This window comes from Chelonia mydas, chromosome 27 (assembly GCF_015237465.2).
Source record: "Chelonia mydas isolate rCheMyd1 chromosome 27, rCheMyd1.pri.v2, whole genome shotgun sequence".
Taxonomy (NCBI): Eukaryota; Metazoa; Chordata; order Testudines; family Cheloniidae; genus Chelonia; species Chelonia mydas.
Genome location: NC_057860.1, coordinates 16,041,941 through 16,060,535, shown reverse-complemented (window position 1 = coordinate 16,060,535; position 18,595 = coordinate 16,041,941). Strand labels below are relative to the sequence as shown.

The window sequence follows — 18,595 nt, the reverse complement described above, 5'->3', positions numbered from 1 at the left end:
CTCATTTAATAATATTACACAGGTATAACTGAGGACAGAATTGGGCTGTCTTTACAATGTGCTTATGAATTTATTCCAGCTTATAAATTTATTCCAACTGTTTATAATCAAATAAATAACTTTCAGTTTTAAAGTTAAGAAAGTTGCGTGAAACTTCGAGTTTGATTCTGAACATGACGAATATGATAACCTAGGTTATCTATGGCTCTGACCAAGAGCTTCTCTTTTATGATTGGTTCATGACATGAGAATTGCAGATTAAAAAAATATATCCTTAAAATATATGCAGTGTATTCATAATGTGGTGTGCTAGGGAGCTGAACGAAGCCTCATCTCAGAGGCATGGGTCTCATGTAGGCTTCCTGCACAGCTGCAAATCTCTCTCCTCACCCCCTATGACATTAACACATTCTTGCTTAAATCCCTACTCAGACCCTCCTGTTCTCAAGCCCTGCTTATGTCTACCCCTTCACATACCTGCTCATCCCCACAAGGCCCCTGCCCCAAGAGAACCTTCTCTCCCACCGCTCTCGTATCCCATCTTGTGCCTTGGCTCATCATGGTCTCTGTGAGGAATGAAGCTGATGGGTCAGGGAGGCAGATGGAACTGCTTTGATCAGCCAACCAGCTAATTTTGTTTTAGATCAAAATGGTTTTGCTGACTAAAGGGAATAGCTGTGTTTAAAGTTTCAAAAGTGGCCTATATGTGAGATGAAGTTAGAATGTGTGTGAAGTATAGAGTTTCTGGGGACTGTAGTTATTTAACTAGACGGACTTGAAAAAAATATATAGAAAACATGACAAAACCTTTTTGAATTTTATCTGCAAAAATTAGTCAATATTGTACTTTAAAAAGACTGTTCTATTCTGTGGATTGTGTCTAAATTGGAAACTAAATGTAATCATTAAATATGAAGAGAGATTTTTTAGTGCAAGCCTCAATATAGGCTTAGCTTGGGAGTCACTATACAGTTCTCCATAATTAAGAGGATACTGCACAGGGTAACACATACAAGGGATAAAAAGGAACAGAATATACACTTGACATCTTTGGGGCATCATGGTAACTACCATAAAGCTAAAAAAGTGTCTTTTCAAAGTTGAATGCCTTGGTTTGGCATGTGAAGGCTGAGATGATCAGACAATTCACTAGCACCAGAAACTGAATCGGAGTGTGCTGCAGCGTTTCTTTGTACTATTTCAATTGAAAGAAATGTATTTTTCTCTTTTTCTCAGGCTCAGTCTCAGGGATCAATAACATTAAAAATAATTCCGGCCATCAAAGAAGAAGATCGTCTGAAGGACAGCAAGGTATGCAACTCATCTGAAATCTCTCTTTAAAAATAAATAAATAAATAAAAAATCTAGGGCATAGTTCTGCAGTTCTTGTGCATGGAAGACTCTTGCTGATTTCATTGGGAAATACCAATTGCAAAATGAGACCCTAAATTGATTTATATCTAAAGGAATAATATGGTACTCTCAGAAAGAAAATTTTTGCTAAACAGAAATAATTTGGAAGATTCCAGGTTGCATATGAACACTAATTTTGCGACAAGCTACAGTACAAATCTACTCTGTGCTAGCCTGTCGCACATGAAGTGCCCATGTGGACCTTGCTGCTGTGCACTCTAAGTTTCTTTGTGCACTTTAATTTACACCAATTTCAAAGTGCACTGTAGAACATGTAGTGCACAACAGGCTAGAATGGGTAGATTTACACTTTATCTTACCACGAACTAAGGGTCTGGTTAACTCTTGATGCATCTTCCCTTGTTGCATTTCCAATATATAGCATTTTCTCTTGCTCCATAAAACCAAAACTCTTATCCAGGTCTGCACCATCTCTCACCTTGAGAACTGTAACCACCTCCTCTCTGGCCTTCTTGAAATCCACTCAAGTCAAAATGCTGCTGCCATTTTCCTTGCACATAGCTTTGACAGTGTTACCCCACTAACTCTGAGGTCGCTTCACTGACTCCAACTTCTTCACTGCATAAATGCAAACTTCAGGTCCTCCCCTTCAAAACTCTTCATGACTAAACCTCCTGTGTTCTTACCCAGTTGTCTATATTGGTCATGAACCAGCCCAACAATTGCAGTCTCCAGTGTCTGCTAATCCTTTTCAAAGACTCCTTCCTGGCAGCTCCACATGCATGGAGTACCCTCTCATAATCAATTCACAAATCCAGTTTTAGATCCTTTCAAATATATTTCAAGCTCCATTTCTCTTATGCCCTCAGTAAGATGCCTAATAATGACTGGCAGGTTGCATGCTACAGATTCTTCTAAATCTGGTGTCCATTTGTGTAGTACAAAAAAAGTTTTGTAGATACTGAATCCCATAACTTTTATAAATAAATAGCTAATCTACACAAACTTGTGTTTCCATTACTGTTACCATATCGCCCCCTCCCTAGCCCCTCTCCTTATTTTCCCTCTAGCCAGTTGTTATATTTTGTCCTTATTTAGACAAAGATGGTTTCAGTTAGGACTGTCTGAGTAGATGTTTGGCAGTGCCCAGTGCAGTGAGGCCCCGGTCCTTCTTTGGGCCTTGGTGTGCTATCACACTACTTCTTTTTTCTAGGTACTATCAAAGTCACATTTTCTACAGTAGTGAGCAAATTAAACTTGTATGTAAGTGTAGCTTGATACTCCTCCACTTCAGTATGAAACCACATATAATCTGTATAATATTTAGGGATGTGGAAATGCCATTTTAAAAGTACTTTAAAATTCTACATGGGACAAATGGCAAAGAGTATGTTATTTTTTTTCTTGAAGGTATTTATGAGGGCACTCTTCTGCTATAATCCAAAAGAGGACAAAGCCATTCCCTGTCAGGAGGCAGGATTGCCATTTAAGAGAAGACACATCTTAGAAGTTGTGAGCCAGGATGATCCAACATGGTGGCAAGCAAAGCGGGTTGGTGATACCAACCTCAGGGCAGGATTGATCCCTTCAAAACAGTTCCAAGAAAGGTTTGTCAGTGAAAGTTATAGGATGATACATTCATTAATCATAACCATAATGTTATATTATTTTGTGGTGCTTTTAGTGCTTCAGCACTTTGTTTGGGGACATTCCTGTCATAAAATAAGAAGTAAGTATAGGAAATGCTGGATCAGGCTAGGAGGCTATCTGCTCTGGCATCCTGTCTCTGGCAGTGGCCAATACCAAAAGCGCCAGAGAAAGGTGCAAAAATCCCCAAAATGGACAAATGATGCAAATAGCCTTCCTAGCTCTGGCAATAAATTGTTAGTTTATGTCCTGAAGCATGAAGGCTGACACAGTTTCTCTTTTTTTTTTTTTTTTTTTAAACCTAGTGTAAATGTCTCTCCTTGAACTTTTGTAAGTTCTTGACCTTATGGATACCATGTGGCAATGAGCTCCACAGGTGCCTTATACATTGCATAACAAGTATTCTCATTGTTAAATTTGTTTCATTATTGGAAATACTTTACACAGGAAGATATTTTGTGATTACAAAGTAATTTTCTCCCTGTGCTTCACTTTTCTCCTCTACCAAATGGAGATAATACTTCCTATATCTTCTCCACAGTGAGGATTTTGAGGCTAAATTAATTTTGTTAAGGTGAAATGTTTGTGTGGAAGGGGCTATATGAATGGACAACGTTATACAGTGCAGCTGCCAGAGTGGAGAAACAAGGTGCCCTTCCTTTTTATTATGCAAGAAGACGGTATAGTTTAGGTTGATTTTACCACTTAGCATTTTGGCCATTTCCAAAACAGACTTGAGATGAAATCTAGAAGAAAGGTTGCCACAATTTCCTAAATAAAAATTATATAAATTGGTTAAGCCATGTATAAATGACTGAGCTGCAGCAAGTAGATTGTAGTTCATAATACAAATCTGCACTGTGTAATACAGATATGGAAATGAGAGGTTCAGCCCACAGCATATACATTTAAGCACATGAAAAATATTTTTGGCACAATGATAAATGAAGAAGCTGCCAAGAGGCATAACATATGGCGACAGCAAAACACTGTCTGGAATTGTCCAGGATATTGGAGAGAAGACCCTGAACAACTATTTTTTCAAGAATAAGGAAAAACAAGGAATAACATGGGAACTGCTGATCACGGATAGTGTTGGGACAGCTGGAAGGTAGAGAGCAAGATAAACTGTTTTCTATCCAAACTCTATGGCAAGTTTATTTTAGTCTGGCATCTGGCACTGCCCACTGTCAGAAGGCTGCATACTGGGCTAGAGGGACAATTGTCCTGACCCACTATGGCCATCCTTATATTAGTTCTGAGAAGCGATCTAAAGTAAGGACCTGATCCTGCTTGCTCCTGAGCACCACAAGCTCTCGTTAAATTGTGACCTCTTAGGAGCAGAGTAAGAGTGTGTGTGATTTCTACATAATGTTAAAATCATCCTTCTGAAAGAAGATGTTCTGTTACAGGTAGAGAGGAGACCAACAAGAACAGAAAAGGGTCTTTTCCCCTTTATACCCAGATACTCATTGTTACCCATTCAAGTGGCATCTCTTGCCTCTACTTAGAAGACCAAGTTTTTTTCCAGGCAACTTCTGATTGGGTTTGAGCTGAGCAGGGAAGCCATACAGAAAAGCGACCTTTGTCACTTGGAGATAAGTCCTGAAGCTGCCTCAAAGACTTACCATCACCATTAGGGATTCATTACAGACATCTCCCCCTAAAGAGCTTCTACTGCCACTGGGATTTGGGGCACAGCAATACTAATGCTGCTTGGAGCCAAAGATGGGGGAAAATACCGCCATGTGATACCAATTCAGGTGGAGAGTACCTGAAAGAGTCCACCCTGAACAACTGCTAAGGTCCGGATGAAGAGAAACTACTGTGAATAATCCCCACAGCTGGTGAGACAAGAACAAAAAGAAACTACTCCAAGCGCTTCAGTTTTTCCTGGAGGAGGATGGGGTTCCCTGTTTTCTCCTCAGGAGAGAGTTCTTCTACTGGAAAGCGAAACCAGAACTGCCTGCCCAAGTTACCACTTCTGTGGGAGTGAATTACTGCAGCAGCAGAGTGTAGTAATTAAGGCTTCCTCTTGTTTTAATGTTCAGAGCTATTATGAAGTTTGCATGACAAACAAGGCTGCATTATGCAAAAATGAGAGAGTCTAAAAGGGTCTGTTGCCTGTAAATGCTATTAATGAACATTGCAGCAAATGCCAGGTATCAGAGGGTAGCCATGTTAGTCTGTATCCACAATAACAACGAGGAGTCCAGTGGCACCTTAAAGACTAATAGATTTATTTGGGCCTAAGTTTCTGTGGGCAAACAGATACAGTCATAAATATATGCACTGGCACATGAAGAGTGTATATATGCCAGTGTATATATTTATGCCTGTATCTGTAATTTTCACTCCATGCATCTGAAGAAATGGGTTTTTTACCCACAAAAGCTTATGCCCAAATAAATCTGTTTAGTCTTTAAGGTGCCACCGGACTCCTTGTTGTTTTTGCAGCAAATGGAGATGTCTTTGAACAGCATGAGATTTTGAAGTGAAGCAAGTGGAAGGATCTAGCAATGATTTCAACATCTGTGTTACATATTTTGTACTAGTATTGAGTTTTTACACATGCTGATCTCTTAAAACAATAAGAGAAAAGCATCAGATATTACCTTAGACTAAAATATTAAGTGTGTGTCAGGCCGGCTCTGAGTTCCTTAAATGCAAGGAGGTAATTGATGTAGGTTGAAAATTTTCAAACACACTCGCACCCAGCAAAACAAATTGGTGTTGTTATTTCGAAGTGTATACTGCTGCTAGTTGCCAAGCATCTGAACTCCATAAAGCACTGGCATTTTAATTAAAAATTAATCAGTAATAACCTCCACCCCCGAAACATATCTGAATCCTTAATCTCACTGCATCTTTCTACGTCTAGTCAGGTTGACCCAGAGGCTGGTGAGAACCGTGCGAAATAGGCACCTTACTGTAGCACTCACCACTCTCTAATGTGCTACTGTGCAAAGCATAATAGCAGGGCAGTCATGGGTCTGACCCATCTTTGTGACTGTGGAACACATCAGGCAAATTAGGAGGGCACAGCCTAGTGCTTGAGAGAACAAGGAATGAATCCTGTCCCGCTGCTGTGAGGCTACAGGGGAAGAGGGGAAAGAGGCTACCTACACTGACACCCATTGGTAGTTCCAGTGTTTGCATTGGAGTATGTACAAGGGGAAGGTTAATACCATGGTCACCATTAAAGTGAATTTCTGGGGTAGTGTAGTTTGTATGTAGATGTAACTCAGGCTGCCACAGTTTCCAAAGAGCTGGGTTCAGCTCTTTACCAAAGTTCATCTTTTTAATTAAAATGTTTTGGCTGTTCCTCAGGCTGTAATCTCATTTGTGAACACTCCCTGGGGGCGTGAACATAAAACCATGGCCACAGAGCCATTTTTCAAAGCAGCTCACTCACAGCCAGCCTATTTTTGTCAGTAGCTGTCCTAACCTGGCTGTATTGTTCATAGACATCAGTTAAGGGTGGCTGGTATTCCTCTAATGTGTCAAGAGAGCCTTCTAGAATATTGCAAAAAGAAAAGGAGTACTTGTGGGACCTTAGAGAGTAACCAATTTATTTGAGCATAAGCTTTCGTGAGCTACAGCTCACTTCATCGGAAGCTTATGCTCAAATAAATTGGTTAGTCTCTAAGGTGCCTCAAGTACTCCTTTTCTTTTTGTGAATACAGACTAACACGGCTGTTACTCTAAAACCGTTCTAGAATATTGGTAATTCTGCAAATATTGATCTCAGGAAAATTATTATTCCTCTTCCTGGGGATAAAAATAAATATTCTGGCATTCCTCTTTCTCAGATCTGGGGCTGCTCTGGACTTGTGTAAGGGATTAAGCTCCCCCTCCCCCCCCCCCCCATCATGAATATATATAATGTAAATCCCTGGGCATTTTGTTTTAGCTCCCATTATGGAGTTGTGTATGGAGTATGTAGTATAAATAACTGTCTTTAAGGAAGGTTCTCCAGTGATCAGTGCAAGGTGCAGTTTTCTGAAGAAAAGTGAAGTTAATCGCTTTTGTTAAAAGTAGTTTTCAAGCAGGTAGCTAAATTTTAAGTATAAAACTGAAAGTTTAGAAGCCGGTTTAATCATTTGGGCACTCTAGAATATTTGACTCGTTTATGGCTGTCTCACTTCATCTCCATACAAGATGCTTTTCCAGCTAGCTCAGTTGGTTTGTTAGATTTTTATGGAATAAGCATGAAGCTCTGAGATCATCTGGCAGGCCCTGGATAATTTCTGAATATCATAGCTTCAAATTATGTATTTTGGGCTAGATACTGATCTCACACCTTTGACTACCCATTGCATTCAGTAGGTGGGAGAATCTGATGGTAGAATTTGGCTCATCTTTCATAAGTGAGAATGAAATTAGGACTTAGTTTTGTTTTACCTTTGGTACAGAGATGGAAAAAAAACAGTGGGAATAGAAACAAATGTATTTTGAAAACAACCACGCTTTTCATACTTGCATCTGTATTTCTGTGATAGTCTTTCCCTGGTATATTCACCTTTTGGCATTTCTTTTCCACCTGTTACCCAGCAATGACAATTTGAAGTCATTAAATATAATGTTTAAAAAATGCATCTAAGCCAGAATCAGATAAGTTTGCCTTTTGCAAAGTGTTGCAAGAAAAAGCTTTAATTTTTCATCTGCCATACCATCATATGTATAAATTGCCTATATTAAAATTCTTTATAAGTCACTCATGTATAACTATTTAATATTTAGGCGTTTGAATTATAGAAGAACTATAGGCACTCTGCAAAACTCCAAAACTGTAAAGAAGCCATTATGTAAGTTTCAACAGATCTTTATTTCTTCAATGAATTCACTGTTGATATATCAACTTTCCAGTAGGTTGACATGATTTTAATCATGTGCTTAAATATTTGTTACTCTGATGTCATAGATAATGTTAATGATGATTAGCTGTCACATGGAAGGATTTGGGTTTGCGTTTTGCCCAGTATTGCCAGTCCCAGGCATTCAAAAACAAAACAAAAAAGAAAACCAATGAATGAGCCCCCAAAGTCATAAGATTGAATTAAAAATAATGAAATTTTAAAATCATGAGATGTTAAACATAATAAAGTTTAGACTTGTTATTTACCAGCTGGGCTTTGAGCTTTAGGGGTGTCTGTGGGCGGGGTGGAATGGGGGTCACATTTTCAAGCTTTTCTTTGCAAGCTCAAGGGCCAGAAATATACTTAAAAATAAGAAAAGAGGGGTTAAGGGGGAAGCTGAGATTATCACATAATCTTATGATTTCAAAAACTGGGGTTTTAAAGGCCCTCGCAAAATAATCAAAGATTCATGATAAAAAACAAAACAGACAAGAGTTGGGAACACTTCCCACCTCTGGACATCTGTGCTTCAGGTTGAAAGGAGAATTTAACATCACTATCCCATTCCTTAGAGTCTATGCCATAAGAAAGCTTTAGCATGTGGAAGGAAACAGCTATTGGATGTTTATTAGCAGCAGCAGCTGCTGCTGCTAATGATGGAGGGGGGGTTGGTAAAAGGGTCTCAAAAGAGAAGAAGAAAATGATACTCCTCCTGGGATCATAGAATGTAGGATGAAAGACTGGGTGGCAGTTCTGTGTTACCACTAAGTGTAACTGGTTAAATGCTGCCCTTGAATGCTTACATTCAGCTCTTGTTGGAGTAAGAGTGCCATGTAGATGGGTGAGGCTAGAATTTGCCCCAGTATTGCCACCTCGATTTAGAAAATAAAGATGCTGCTGTGCACTAGCCAAGACAGCTGGAAACCAAAGTGTAAGTTTTCGGAAATCAAGTAAATAAAGCTAGGTATCAAACTGCTCTGTTTTTGGAAACAAATGAATGTGCATCCCCAGTGCAACAAGTGAGCTTCTGGTCTCTCACACCCACCATCTGTTTACCTTTCAGTACTATATACATATACATTAGCCACAGAGAGGAAAGAGTGTACACACAAGACAGCTGTCAGATAAGTTTATAAATCAAAGTGTTTCCAAATAAAATGGTTTCAATTAGCCTTTGTTAGGATGCATGTAATGCCAGTTGCCTCCTACTGCTTTTAATAAGACACTCTCAAGGAAGCCAATTAATCAGAGCTGCTGGATTTAATACTACACTTTTGCAAAGGTTCCTGAGCTGGTGTGGAGATATTAAGGGGAAACATCACTTCATAGGTTCTTTTAGTATAATTTACTGACTAGTCTCACAAGCAAGAAGATTCTTCCCTTCATTCCATTGTGATTCTCGCTCATTTGTCTGCCCATCTTTTAACTGTCTCACTTCTATCTTTTACGCTAACTGCAGATGATCAGTCTTCTGAGAAAGGTAGGTGCTCTGCCTATCTTGGTGTGAACAAGCAATGCCTTTTCCTAAAAACAGACAGGAACTCCCAAAGCAAAGGGGAATGCTAAAGACAATTTGCTCCTACAGCCATTTTTCTGAATTAGAATTAACCTCAAGGTATCTACAAAAATACTCAGTTTCCAATTTACTCCAAATCTAGGACAAGTGCTTCTTGTTAGCTGCTATGGGCCAAATCGTGTGTTAATTTACACCTTCTGCAGCCTGCTCAGGTCCACATGGTGAACAGGAATTATAAACTGATGCAGAACTTGGTGGGTTTGGAGTTCTACAAAAGAAAAAAAAGGTTGCCTTGACACCTTCTGGGACACCAGTGTCAATCTGGTTTCATTGTCTTGGCTATTAATTTGCACTGCGTTTTACTATGTTACTTTCGTTCTAATCAACTGAATTAAGATCATGTTGTTTATAATAGCCATTGTATTACTCTCTTGTCTTTTTAAACAGCAGGTGTTTTCTTAATTAACGACTGTTCCTGCTGATATTCTCTCACATTGAATGTGCTCCTTTAGAAAAGGATGTCTCAGGTGTTGAAATTTAATTCCACTGACTTCGCTCATAGTACAAACTGCCGTCTGTCATCAGATGGCCAGTAACTTAGCTTTTGGGGGAGAGGGTCTAGGAGGGAGGAAGAGAAGCAAACAGCTAGTTACAACGATGAGGGGGAAAAGGTCTTTTAATAGTGAATCTTATACTTAAAGTTACTACAAATATATTCTGTTACAGTAGGCATACAATTCACTGTTCTGCACCTGCATTGAAAGAAAACACCCCATTAATCTTACTGGACTGACATGCAGATATCTGGGACAGAAAAAAAGAGCCCTTTCTTTGGACTGGCATCTTTTGCTATTTAAGGACGTGATCATGTAAAACACTCACTTAAGTAAAGTTAGCATGTTGCGTTTAATGTGTGTAACGTTTTGCAGGAGTGCCCTTAAAGTATAAAAAGCCAAGCTGTTTTCTTTCAGTAAGTGAGCAAGAATCACCACTTTTTTTAGTATTTTACTGTGTATAGCTATTACATTCTGCAGATTCTAGTGATTACATTTTTACTGTGCATGCTCTTGGTTTGTATATTTTATTGTATATGAATGACCCAGAGATCTGATAAAAAGCCAGTGTTAGTCTTATAATATGCTTTTTATCTATCTTTTTAACAAGAGATTAGCACAGAAACAACATTAAAATTAAATTTGTTGACTCTCAGTTTGAGTTCAGAGCGATGCTTCATCTATGGTTCTCACTATTGTACTGAATGGTGCTTGAGTCTAACAAGAAGTGTTCTGGATTATTAGATCCACTTGCAATCCTATGTACCAGGGAAGTTAGCGAATGAATGCCAGCCCTTCCTCTGAGTTGCTTTGTTTTTATGGGCATATAGTATTTATATTGCTTAAATGTTCGCTAACAGCAACTCTAAGCAGATGCGATGATCGATAAAAATTTTTTTACTGAGAGATGTATTCTGAGACATTAAATGGCAATTTAATATAAGGCATTAGCCATGGGCTAAACTAGTTATCATTAGTACTTGTTTATATTGATAATACAGGATGCAAAGTCTTTTCCCCCAAACCACATAACATAGGTATTGTAACATCTTGCTTCCCCTTCTCTCATCATTTTTATTAACAGAAGACTGTGACTGTGAGGGATATTTCAATGGACAATATATAGGTGAGGAACCTAATTCCCAGTACTTTTTCCTGTAAAATTGGTGTGTATAATAATGTGCTTCTCTTTAAATCAAGTTGCTTTTCATCTGAATTTGTTTCATGTGAGTTGTTAACTCGAAAACTGCATGAAAGGATACAACAGGCCACTGACAAAGCCTGAGCTTGGCACCAAGGATTCAAGAAGAATTCATCCCAAGGCAGCTCCTTTGTTGTGGAGACTCAAATACCTCTTTCCCCTGTTTTCCACCTGATAAACAAATGCAGTTAGTTGTCATGAACTTCCCATGGAATAGATGTATTTATGCTACAGTAGGGGGTTCATTGTATCTCTTTTATGGAGTTAAGAATTCTACTATTCCCACCTTCCCCATCATTATAAACAAACTGGTGCATGTGATGCTTAACACAAGCCAGTTTTCACCATACGAGTTCTTATTGAAAGACAAGCAGCTTGGACAATTGGCTAGGAAGATACTTCGTTTAATGTTTGTTATATTTTGCTCTTTAGCTGGTTTGCGGAGGAGCTTTAGGTTAAGTCGAAAGGAGAAACACAACAACCAGAATCAAGCAAAGCAAGCGGACATATCTGAGTTCCTAACATATGAAGAAGTCACTAAATATCAGCAGCAGCCGGGAGAAAAGCAGAGACTGGTGGTTTTGATTGGTATGTCGCAAAACTGGTCAGAAATTTTTCCATCAACATTTTTTTAAAAAGACCTTTTAAAATGAAAAGCTGAAAAAATTCCCTTCCAGAAGCTCCAAAGCAGCACTCTGAGTTTTGGCAAGGTCCTGTAGTTTACCCTGATTTCCTGCCAAAAAGTTTTGACCAGGACCTAGGCATGTTTAGCTGTTAGAATAATTTATAAAAAACTGGATGTCAGAGAAAAGGAGGCTCAGTAAGATTTTCTGCAGTTCAGTAAGCCTAGCAACTCTGAGTCTAGGTATTTTTCCAGGGTAGCTTAGAGTCTGGGGGGTATCCAGAAAAACTAAATGCTGTGAACATAGAGTTTCTGCTACGGTGACTGGATAAATATCTGGTCTCCTGCCATTTAGGATTCAAGCTGCTGCTAGTGATGCTCTTTAAGGTAGAATGGGGGTGGGACATGAGTTCTTGCTGTTTCGTGCACAGATTTCTTTAAACCGTCTCCTACATCATGCATCCTATTTGTGAGATTGAAAATATTGCAAACAGAATGAAGGAATATTTCTTTCAGAACCTAAACAAATCAGTTTTCATTTCCTTATTGCTTAGGTTCTTTAGGAGCCAGACTAAATGAGCTCAAGCAGAAAGTTGTGTCAGAGAATCCACAGGAGTATGGTGTTGCAGTACCACGTAAGTAACATTTACAGGAATCTGTTTGTCCCCACCTTTTACTGTATACTGCATGCAGTAATATAGTGATTGATTACACTACTATCCAGTCTGTTCCTGTTCCCACACTATTTACATGCATTTTTCAGAATTAGTTCAAGTTCTTCCCCCTCCTTTTGAGAGTCTGTATTTGTCTCTTATTGACTCAGCATATCACATCTCTCTCTGGGAGTATATACAGAATCTGGAATCTTGTCAGCTCCTTTGATATTTTTTTTTTTATTTTCCAAATGAACAGATTGCTTTTCTCAATATCCATTAAAAAAATGACTGACTACAGGGGGGAAGAAATTAGACTGTAAATCTCAAAAATTAGAATTAAAATGAAACATTTCTTATGATTCAGCAAAGAAGATAAATGTATGCTTCTTTGTTCCTATTTAAAGATGATGGTGCTGGATTAGGTACAGAGTTTTAATTCATCAATTTAATTAGAGAGAGAAAAATATTAATCTTAAGAAATAGAGAACAATAAAGCAGGCAGACTCCTTAATATGGAAGAGTGATATTTTGAAGCCTGGATTAACATGTTAATTCTCTTCATACACACAGAGCCACAGTGATATGCAAGACTGGAATTTAAAAACGTATTTCAAAGTGTGGTTTTGCTCTGCTGATGCATGAATTTATGGTCTATCAGTTATATGGAGATGGTGGCTGATGGTATACAGATTGAAATTAGCAATTTTTTAAGAACTTTGCAATAATATCACTGTGTATCTTGTCATCTGAGTGCCCCAAAAACTGATTTAGAGTTATACTGATCAATTTGTCTTCCAGAAGTTTTAAACTTATATCAAGGGAACTTCTAATGTTTGGATAGAGGCTGTTTCGCCCCCAACCCATGTGTGTAAATTTTATTTGGATTTACACACATCTGATTTAGATTGCTGGCTTTGACATGTTTCTCTTCCAGTAGCCCTTTGTTAAAGATGTGCCTCACATACAGACATATTTGTATTAGTTTTTAAAATCTGAATTTGATGTACTTGTAACATTGGAAAGTTATGGGTTTACGCTTTCATGGTCAGCTTGTATCAAGCTGTGCAAATGGTCACCGGAGTGTACTGTTAAAGTAAAGGGATGACTAATAGTCATTTCTTTTAAGGAAATTAAAAGAAATGACAACTTCAAAGCTAAGGAAAGAAGAGCTATACTTATATAGATGGTGTATATATGGCATGAAAAAAATCAAAGTGTTACAGGAGGAGAGCAGGTAGATAATTTAGCATCAGTGAGGAATGAACAATGCTGTAATGAGAAAGCAGAGAGAACAATTCAACAGGAGGAGGTGAAATGAAAGTATCTACATGCTGGAAATGGCCCACCTTGATTATCATACACATTGTAAGGAGAAAAGGAGTACTTGTGGCACCTTAGAGACTAACCAATTTATTTGAGCATGAGCTTTCGTGAGCTACAGCTCACTCACGAAAGCTCATGCTCAAATAAATTGGTTAGTCTCTAAGGTGCCACAAGTACTCCTTTTCTTTTTGCGAATACAGACTAACACGGCTGTTACTCTGAAACCTGTCATTGTAAGGAGAGTGATCACTTTAGATAAGCTATTACCAGCAGGAGAGTGGGGTGGGGGGAGAGAAAACCTTTTGTAGTGATAAACACCCATTTTTTCCACGGTCTGTGTGTATAAAAACATCTTCTGTATTTTCCACAGTATGCATCCGTTGAAGTGAGCTGTAGCTCACGAAAACTTATGCTCAGATAAATTGGTTAGTCTCTAAGGTGCCACAAGTACTCCTTTTCTTTTTGCGAATACAGAGTAACATGGCTGTTACTCTGAAACCTATCTACATATAGTGACTTTTGCTTAATATATTGAATGTGAATCCATGATTGAACATTTAATATGGTGTTGGTCCTGGTGAGAGTTGAGAACACACAGAAAACCAATAATTTTTAGGCTTAACAGTTAACGTTCTGAGTCTTTACCTATCTAGTGCTCTAGGACTTTCTTCTTAATTCACCTCTGCTGTGCTTGTCCATCTGCAGTGTTTCTCAGCAGAGCAGGATTCATTCCCATAAATATTTGCCCCAAATCTGTCATTCCTATACTTTATCCTAATTTTACACTAGTGGACAGGTATTTGAGTGCACTAGACTTCAAAGCACAAATATACAAGCGTTGCCAACCAGATGCATTAAAAAGCCACAGGTTAGATCCCAAGGATCAGGAGATTTAAGCTAATCATGAGAATCAATAAACAAAACAGTGATACCCTAACTGCGGCTTTCGAGCTGCAAATGCCTGTTTAATGGTGTCTCCTGTGGCTCTTTGTAGCATATGATATTAAAACACTGAATTAATTCATAAGGTGGGTAGAAAGCTGGCTAGATTGTCGGGCTCAACGGGTAGTGATCAATGGCTCCATGTCTAGTTGGCAGCCGGTGTCAAGTGGAGTGCCCCAGGGGTCGGTCCTGGGGCCGGTTTTGTTCAATATCTTCATAAATGATCTGGAGGATGGTGTGGATTGCACTCTCAGCAAATTTGCGGATGATACTAAACTGGGAGGAGTGGTAGATACGCTGGAGGGGAGGGATAGGATACAGAAGGACCTAGACAAATTGGAGGATTGGGCCAAAAGAAATCTGATGAGGTTCAATAAGGATAAGTGCAGGGTCCTGCACTTAGGACGGAAGAACCCAATGCACCGCTACAGACTAGGGACCGAATGGCTAGGCAGCAGTTCTGCGGAAAAGGACCTAGGGGTGACAGTGGACGAGAAGCTGGATATGAGTCAGCAGTGTGCCCTTGTTGCCAAGAAGGCCAATGGCATTTTGGGATGTATAAGTAGGGGCATAGCGAGCAGATCGAGGGACGTGATCGTTCCCCTCTATTCGACACTGGTGAGGCCTCATCTGGAGTACTGTGTCCAGTTTTGGGCCCCACACTACAAGAAGGATGTGGATAAATTGGAAAGAGTCCAGCGAAGGGCAACAAAAATGATTAGGGGTCTAGAGCACATGACTTATGAGGAGAGGCTGAGGGAGCTGGGATTGTTTAGTCTGCAGAAGAGAAGAATGAGGGGGGATTTGATAGCTGCTTTCAACTACCTGAAAGGGGGTTCCAAAGAGGATGGCTCTAGACTGTTCTCAATGGTAGCAGATGACAGAACGAGGAGTAATGGTCTCAAGTTGCAATGGGGGAGGTTTAGATTGGATATTAGGAAAAACTTTTTCACTAAGAGGGTGGTGAAACACTGGAATGCGTTACCTAGGGAGGTGGTAGAATCTCCTTCCTTAGAGGTTTTTAAGGTCAGGCTTGACAAAGCCCTGGCTGGGATGATTTAACTGGGACTTGGTCCTGCTTTGCGCAGGGGGTTGGACTAGATGACCTTCTGGGGTCCCTTCCAACCCTGATATTCTATGATTCTATGATTCTATGATTCTATGATTATTAACCAATCAGGATGCTTTTACTATGTTATTAATCAATTAAGTTAATAACTTAATACAAGTTGATATATTATCACAGCATATACTCTTTAAATGTGACTGGTACTATAGAAAAATGAAACAATGAGTTCACACTACTGTGGTTCTTCTGGGTAATGTTGACTGCTAATTTGACTCCTGAACCACTGAGGTCTGAGTACCATTGGTTTAAACCAAACAGACAAATAAAAGCAAAAAAACAGCAACGGCAATGTTAATGTTGAGATTAATTGTACAACAGGCAAGAGCTCAAATTCTGATAGCAAACAGATTTGTTTTCCTGTGCGTTACATTGGTATTTTATTGTAATATAAAAATCTTGAAATAATTAAACAGAATATACTAAAGATAACAGTTTTACAATGTCATGTCACCGTGGAAAATAACTTACTTCCCTCCTGTAACTGGATTAAGGAAAAAATGAAATTTGATTTCAACAGTTGTGCAGGAATAGAGAACTACATGATGCAATTTTAAAGTTACTGGATTCAAAAGCAAGAATACTGAAAGAAGCTTGTGATAGCGAACTACTAATATTTTAAAATGTGAACAATACATAAGACACGTAGTGTATTATGACGGGGCAAGGCCAGAAGGCTATAGAAAAGTAGTGGGAGATAGATATATTAGCTCCAGGCTAAACAAATCCCTGGTACCAAGATAAGTTAAATGGCAGCTGCTCCAGGTCAATTAGGACACCTGGGGCCGATTAAGAACTTTCCAGAAGGCAGGGAGAATGCTAGGTTGATTGGGACACGTGAAGCCAATCAGGGACTGGCTGAAACTAGTTAAAAGCCTTCCAGTTGGTCAGGTGGGTGTGGATGTCAGGAGCTGTGGGAGGAAGTTGCACTGTTGGAGAGGCTGAGTAGTACACACCATATCAGGCACAAGGAAGGAGACTCTGAGGTAAGGGTGAAGTGGAGCCTGAGGAAGTGGAGGCTGCTGTGGGGAAGTAGCCCAGGGAATGGTACGTGTCCTGTTTCTAAAAGGTCAGCTACCATAGCTGATACTATTAAGGTCCCTGGGCTGGAGCCTGGAGTAGAGGGCGGGCCTGTGCTCTCCCCCCCCCCCCAACCTGTTTTGCCCCCTCCCTGATTAATCACTGAGACTGGGAGACAACAGAGACTGTACAAGGGAGGATAGCTTCTCCTCACCTCCCTTGCTGGCTTATGATGAAAATGGCTCAGTAGACTGTGACCCTTCTCTCCCTAGAGAGAAGGGTTATGTGGAGGGTCACAGTGAGCCTCTGAGGCTAGCGAAATCTGCTGGGAAATGCGGGACCCATGGAGATAAGGACAGAGCTTTGTCACAGTATGTATAGAAATAGAATGCATGTCTCAAGGCCTAATGATGAGATTAACACCATACATGTCAGACCACATTTAAAATATTCACTGCACTGAGAGACATTATGGCACTCAAAAAAGGTACAGGGAAGAACTACTTAAAAAAATATAAAAGCAAGAATTCAAAGTCAGAGTTAAATCACTAATTTATTCATTTGCAAATTTGATACCATCAGCTCAGAATTAAACAAAGACTGTGAATGCTAGCCAACTACAAAAGCAGTTTCTCCTCCCTTGGTGTTCACACCTCAACTGCTAGAAGAGGGCCTCATCCTCCCTGATTGAGCTAACCTCGTTATTCCTAGCCTGATTCTTGCTTGCATATTTATACCTGCCTCTGGAAATTTCCACTACATGCATCTGACAAAGTGGGTATTCACCCACGAAAGCTCATGCTCCAATACGTCTGTTAGTCTATAAGGTGCCATAGGACTCTTTGCCGCTATCACTAATTTAGTTAGCTTGGGGAGAAAACCCAGAAATTACTCAAACAAGCCTGTTGTGTTTTTTTTGAAGTTCTGGGTGGAAAAAATGCTGAAAAAAAACAAGCTGATTTTTATTTCCTAATGATTATCTCCAGTGGGTCACATCTGATTTCCTTTTATTCTTTTAGGACCTTCTTCTGCTCCCACAGAAAGTCATGGGAATTCTGTCATTAACTTAGATTGGAGCAGGATAAGGCCTTTATATTGTTTCCAGGTTGTTTTGTGATGAATCACATGTTCTAAAATTGTGATTGGGGTTTTGGGCATCTTTTGAGAGTTTACTTTTATTAAAGGCTGTAGTGATACAAGAGATATTTGTAGCTTGTTTACTAGAAGCGATACCATTTTCCCTAGGAACTTTTATGGTGGTGCCATGTGCAAGGAAAAAAAAAGTGTAAAAAACTTCTGTGTATGCTATATTATCTTAAAGAACAGAGGTTGAATTTGGCCTTCAACTGTTTTTAGAAAAACGGGGTTTTACAGATTTAAAAATAGATACATTTGTGTCCCTCTAAAATTCCAATGGAAACATTTTCAAAAAATACTAAAGCCAAATAAACAACCTTTGCATATTTTGCAACCCAAAACACAGCTCCTTTGTGCCAAGGGCATGACAACATAAATGCAAAACAGACAAAACAAAAATTTCATAGTTTAAGGCTGGAAGGGACCAGTATAGTAGTCTTACCCCATGCACAACACAGAACCTCAAAGGACTTTTCCCCATAATTCCTGCATCAAGCCCATGTCTTGTGATTGACCCAGACCATATCTGAAATTGAGTCTGTTTTCATTGCCCAAGCAGAGATGAATTAAAAAGCTAAATAAAGTATTTACTTTAAGACTCACCAAGCTGTTTGCAGA

At 39.3% G+C, this 18,595-nt stretch overlaps 1 protein-coding gene across 6 annotated transcripts in view; it reads left to right on the top strand.

Moving 5' to 3' along the window:
- Positions 1-18,595, top strand: part of MPP3 (membrane palmitoylated protein 3) — a 109,739-nt gene that overhangs the window by 68,404 nt on the left and 22,740 nt on the right. For all 6 annotated transcript variants that reach the window (XM_043536910.1, XM_043536907.1, XM_043536906.1 and 3 more), the window contains 7 exons: positions 1,237-1,311; positions 2,785-2,981; positions 7,765-7,829; positions 9,340-9,360; positions 11,035-11,076; positions 11,584-11,739; positions 12,328-12,408. In XM_043536910.1, coding sequence (XP_043392845.1) covers positions 1,237-1,311; positions 2,785-2,981; positions 7,765-7,829; positions 9,340-9,360; positions 11,035-11,076; positions 11,584-11,739; positions 12,328-12,408 — 637 coding nt within the window. The remainder of the gene's footprint in view (positions 1-1,236; positions 1,312-2,784; positions 2,982-7,764; positions 7,830-9,339; positions 9,361-11,034; positions 11,077-11,583; positions 11,740-12,327; positions 12,409-18,595) is intronic.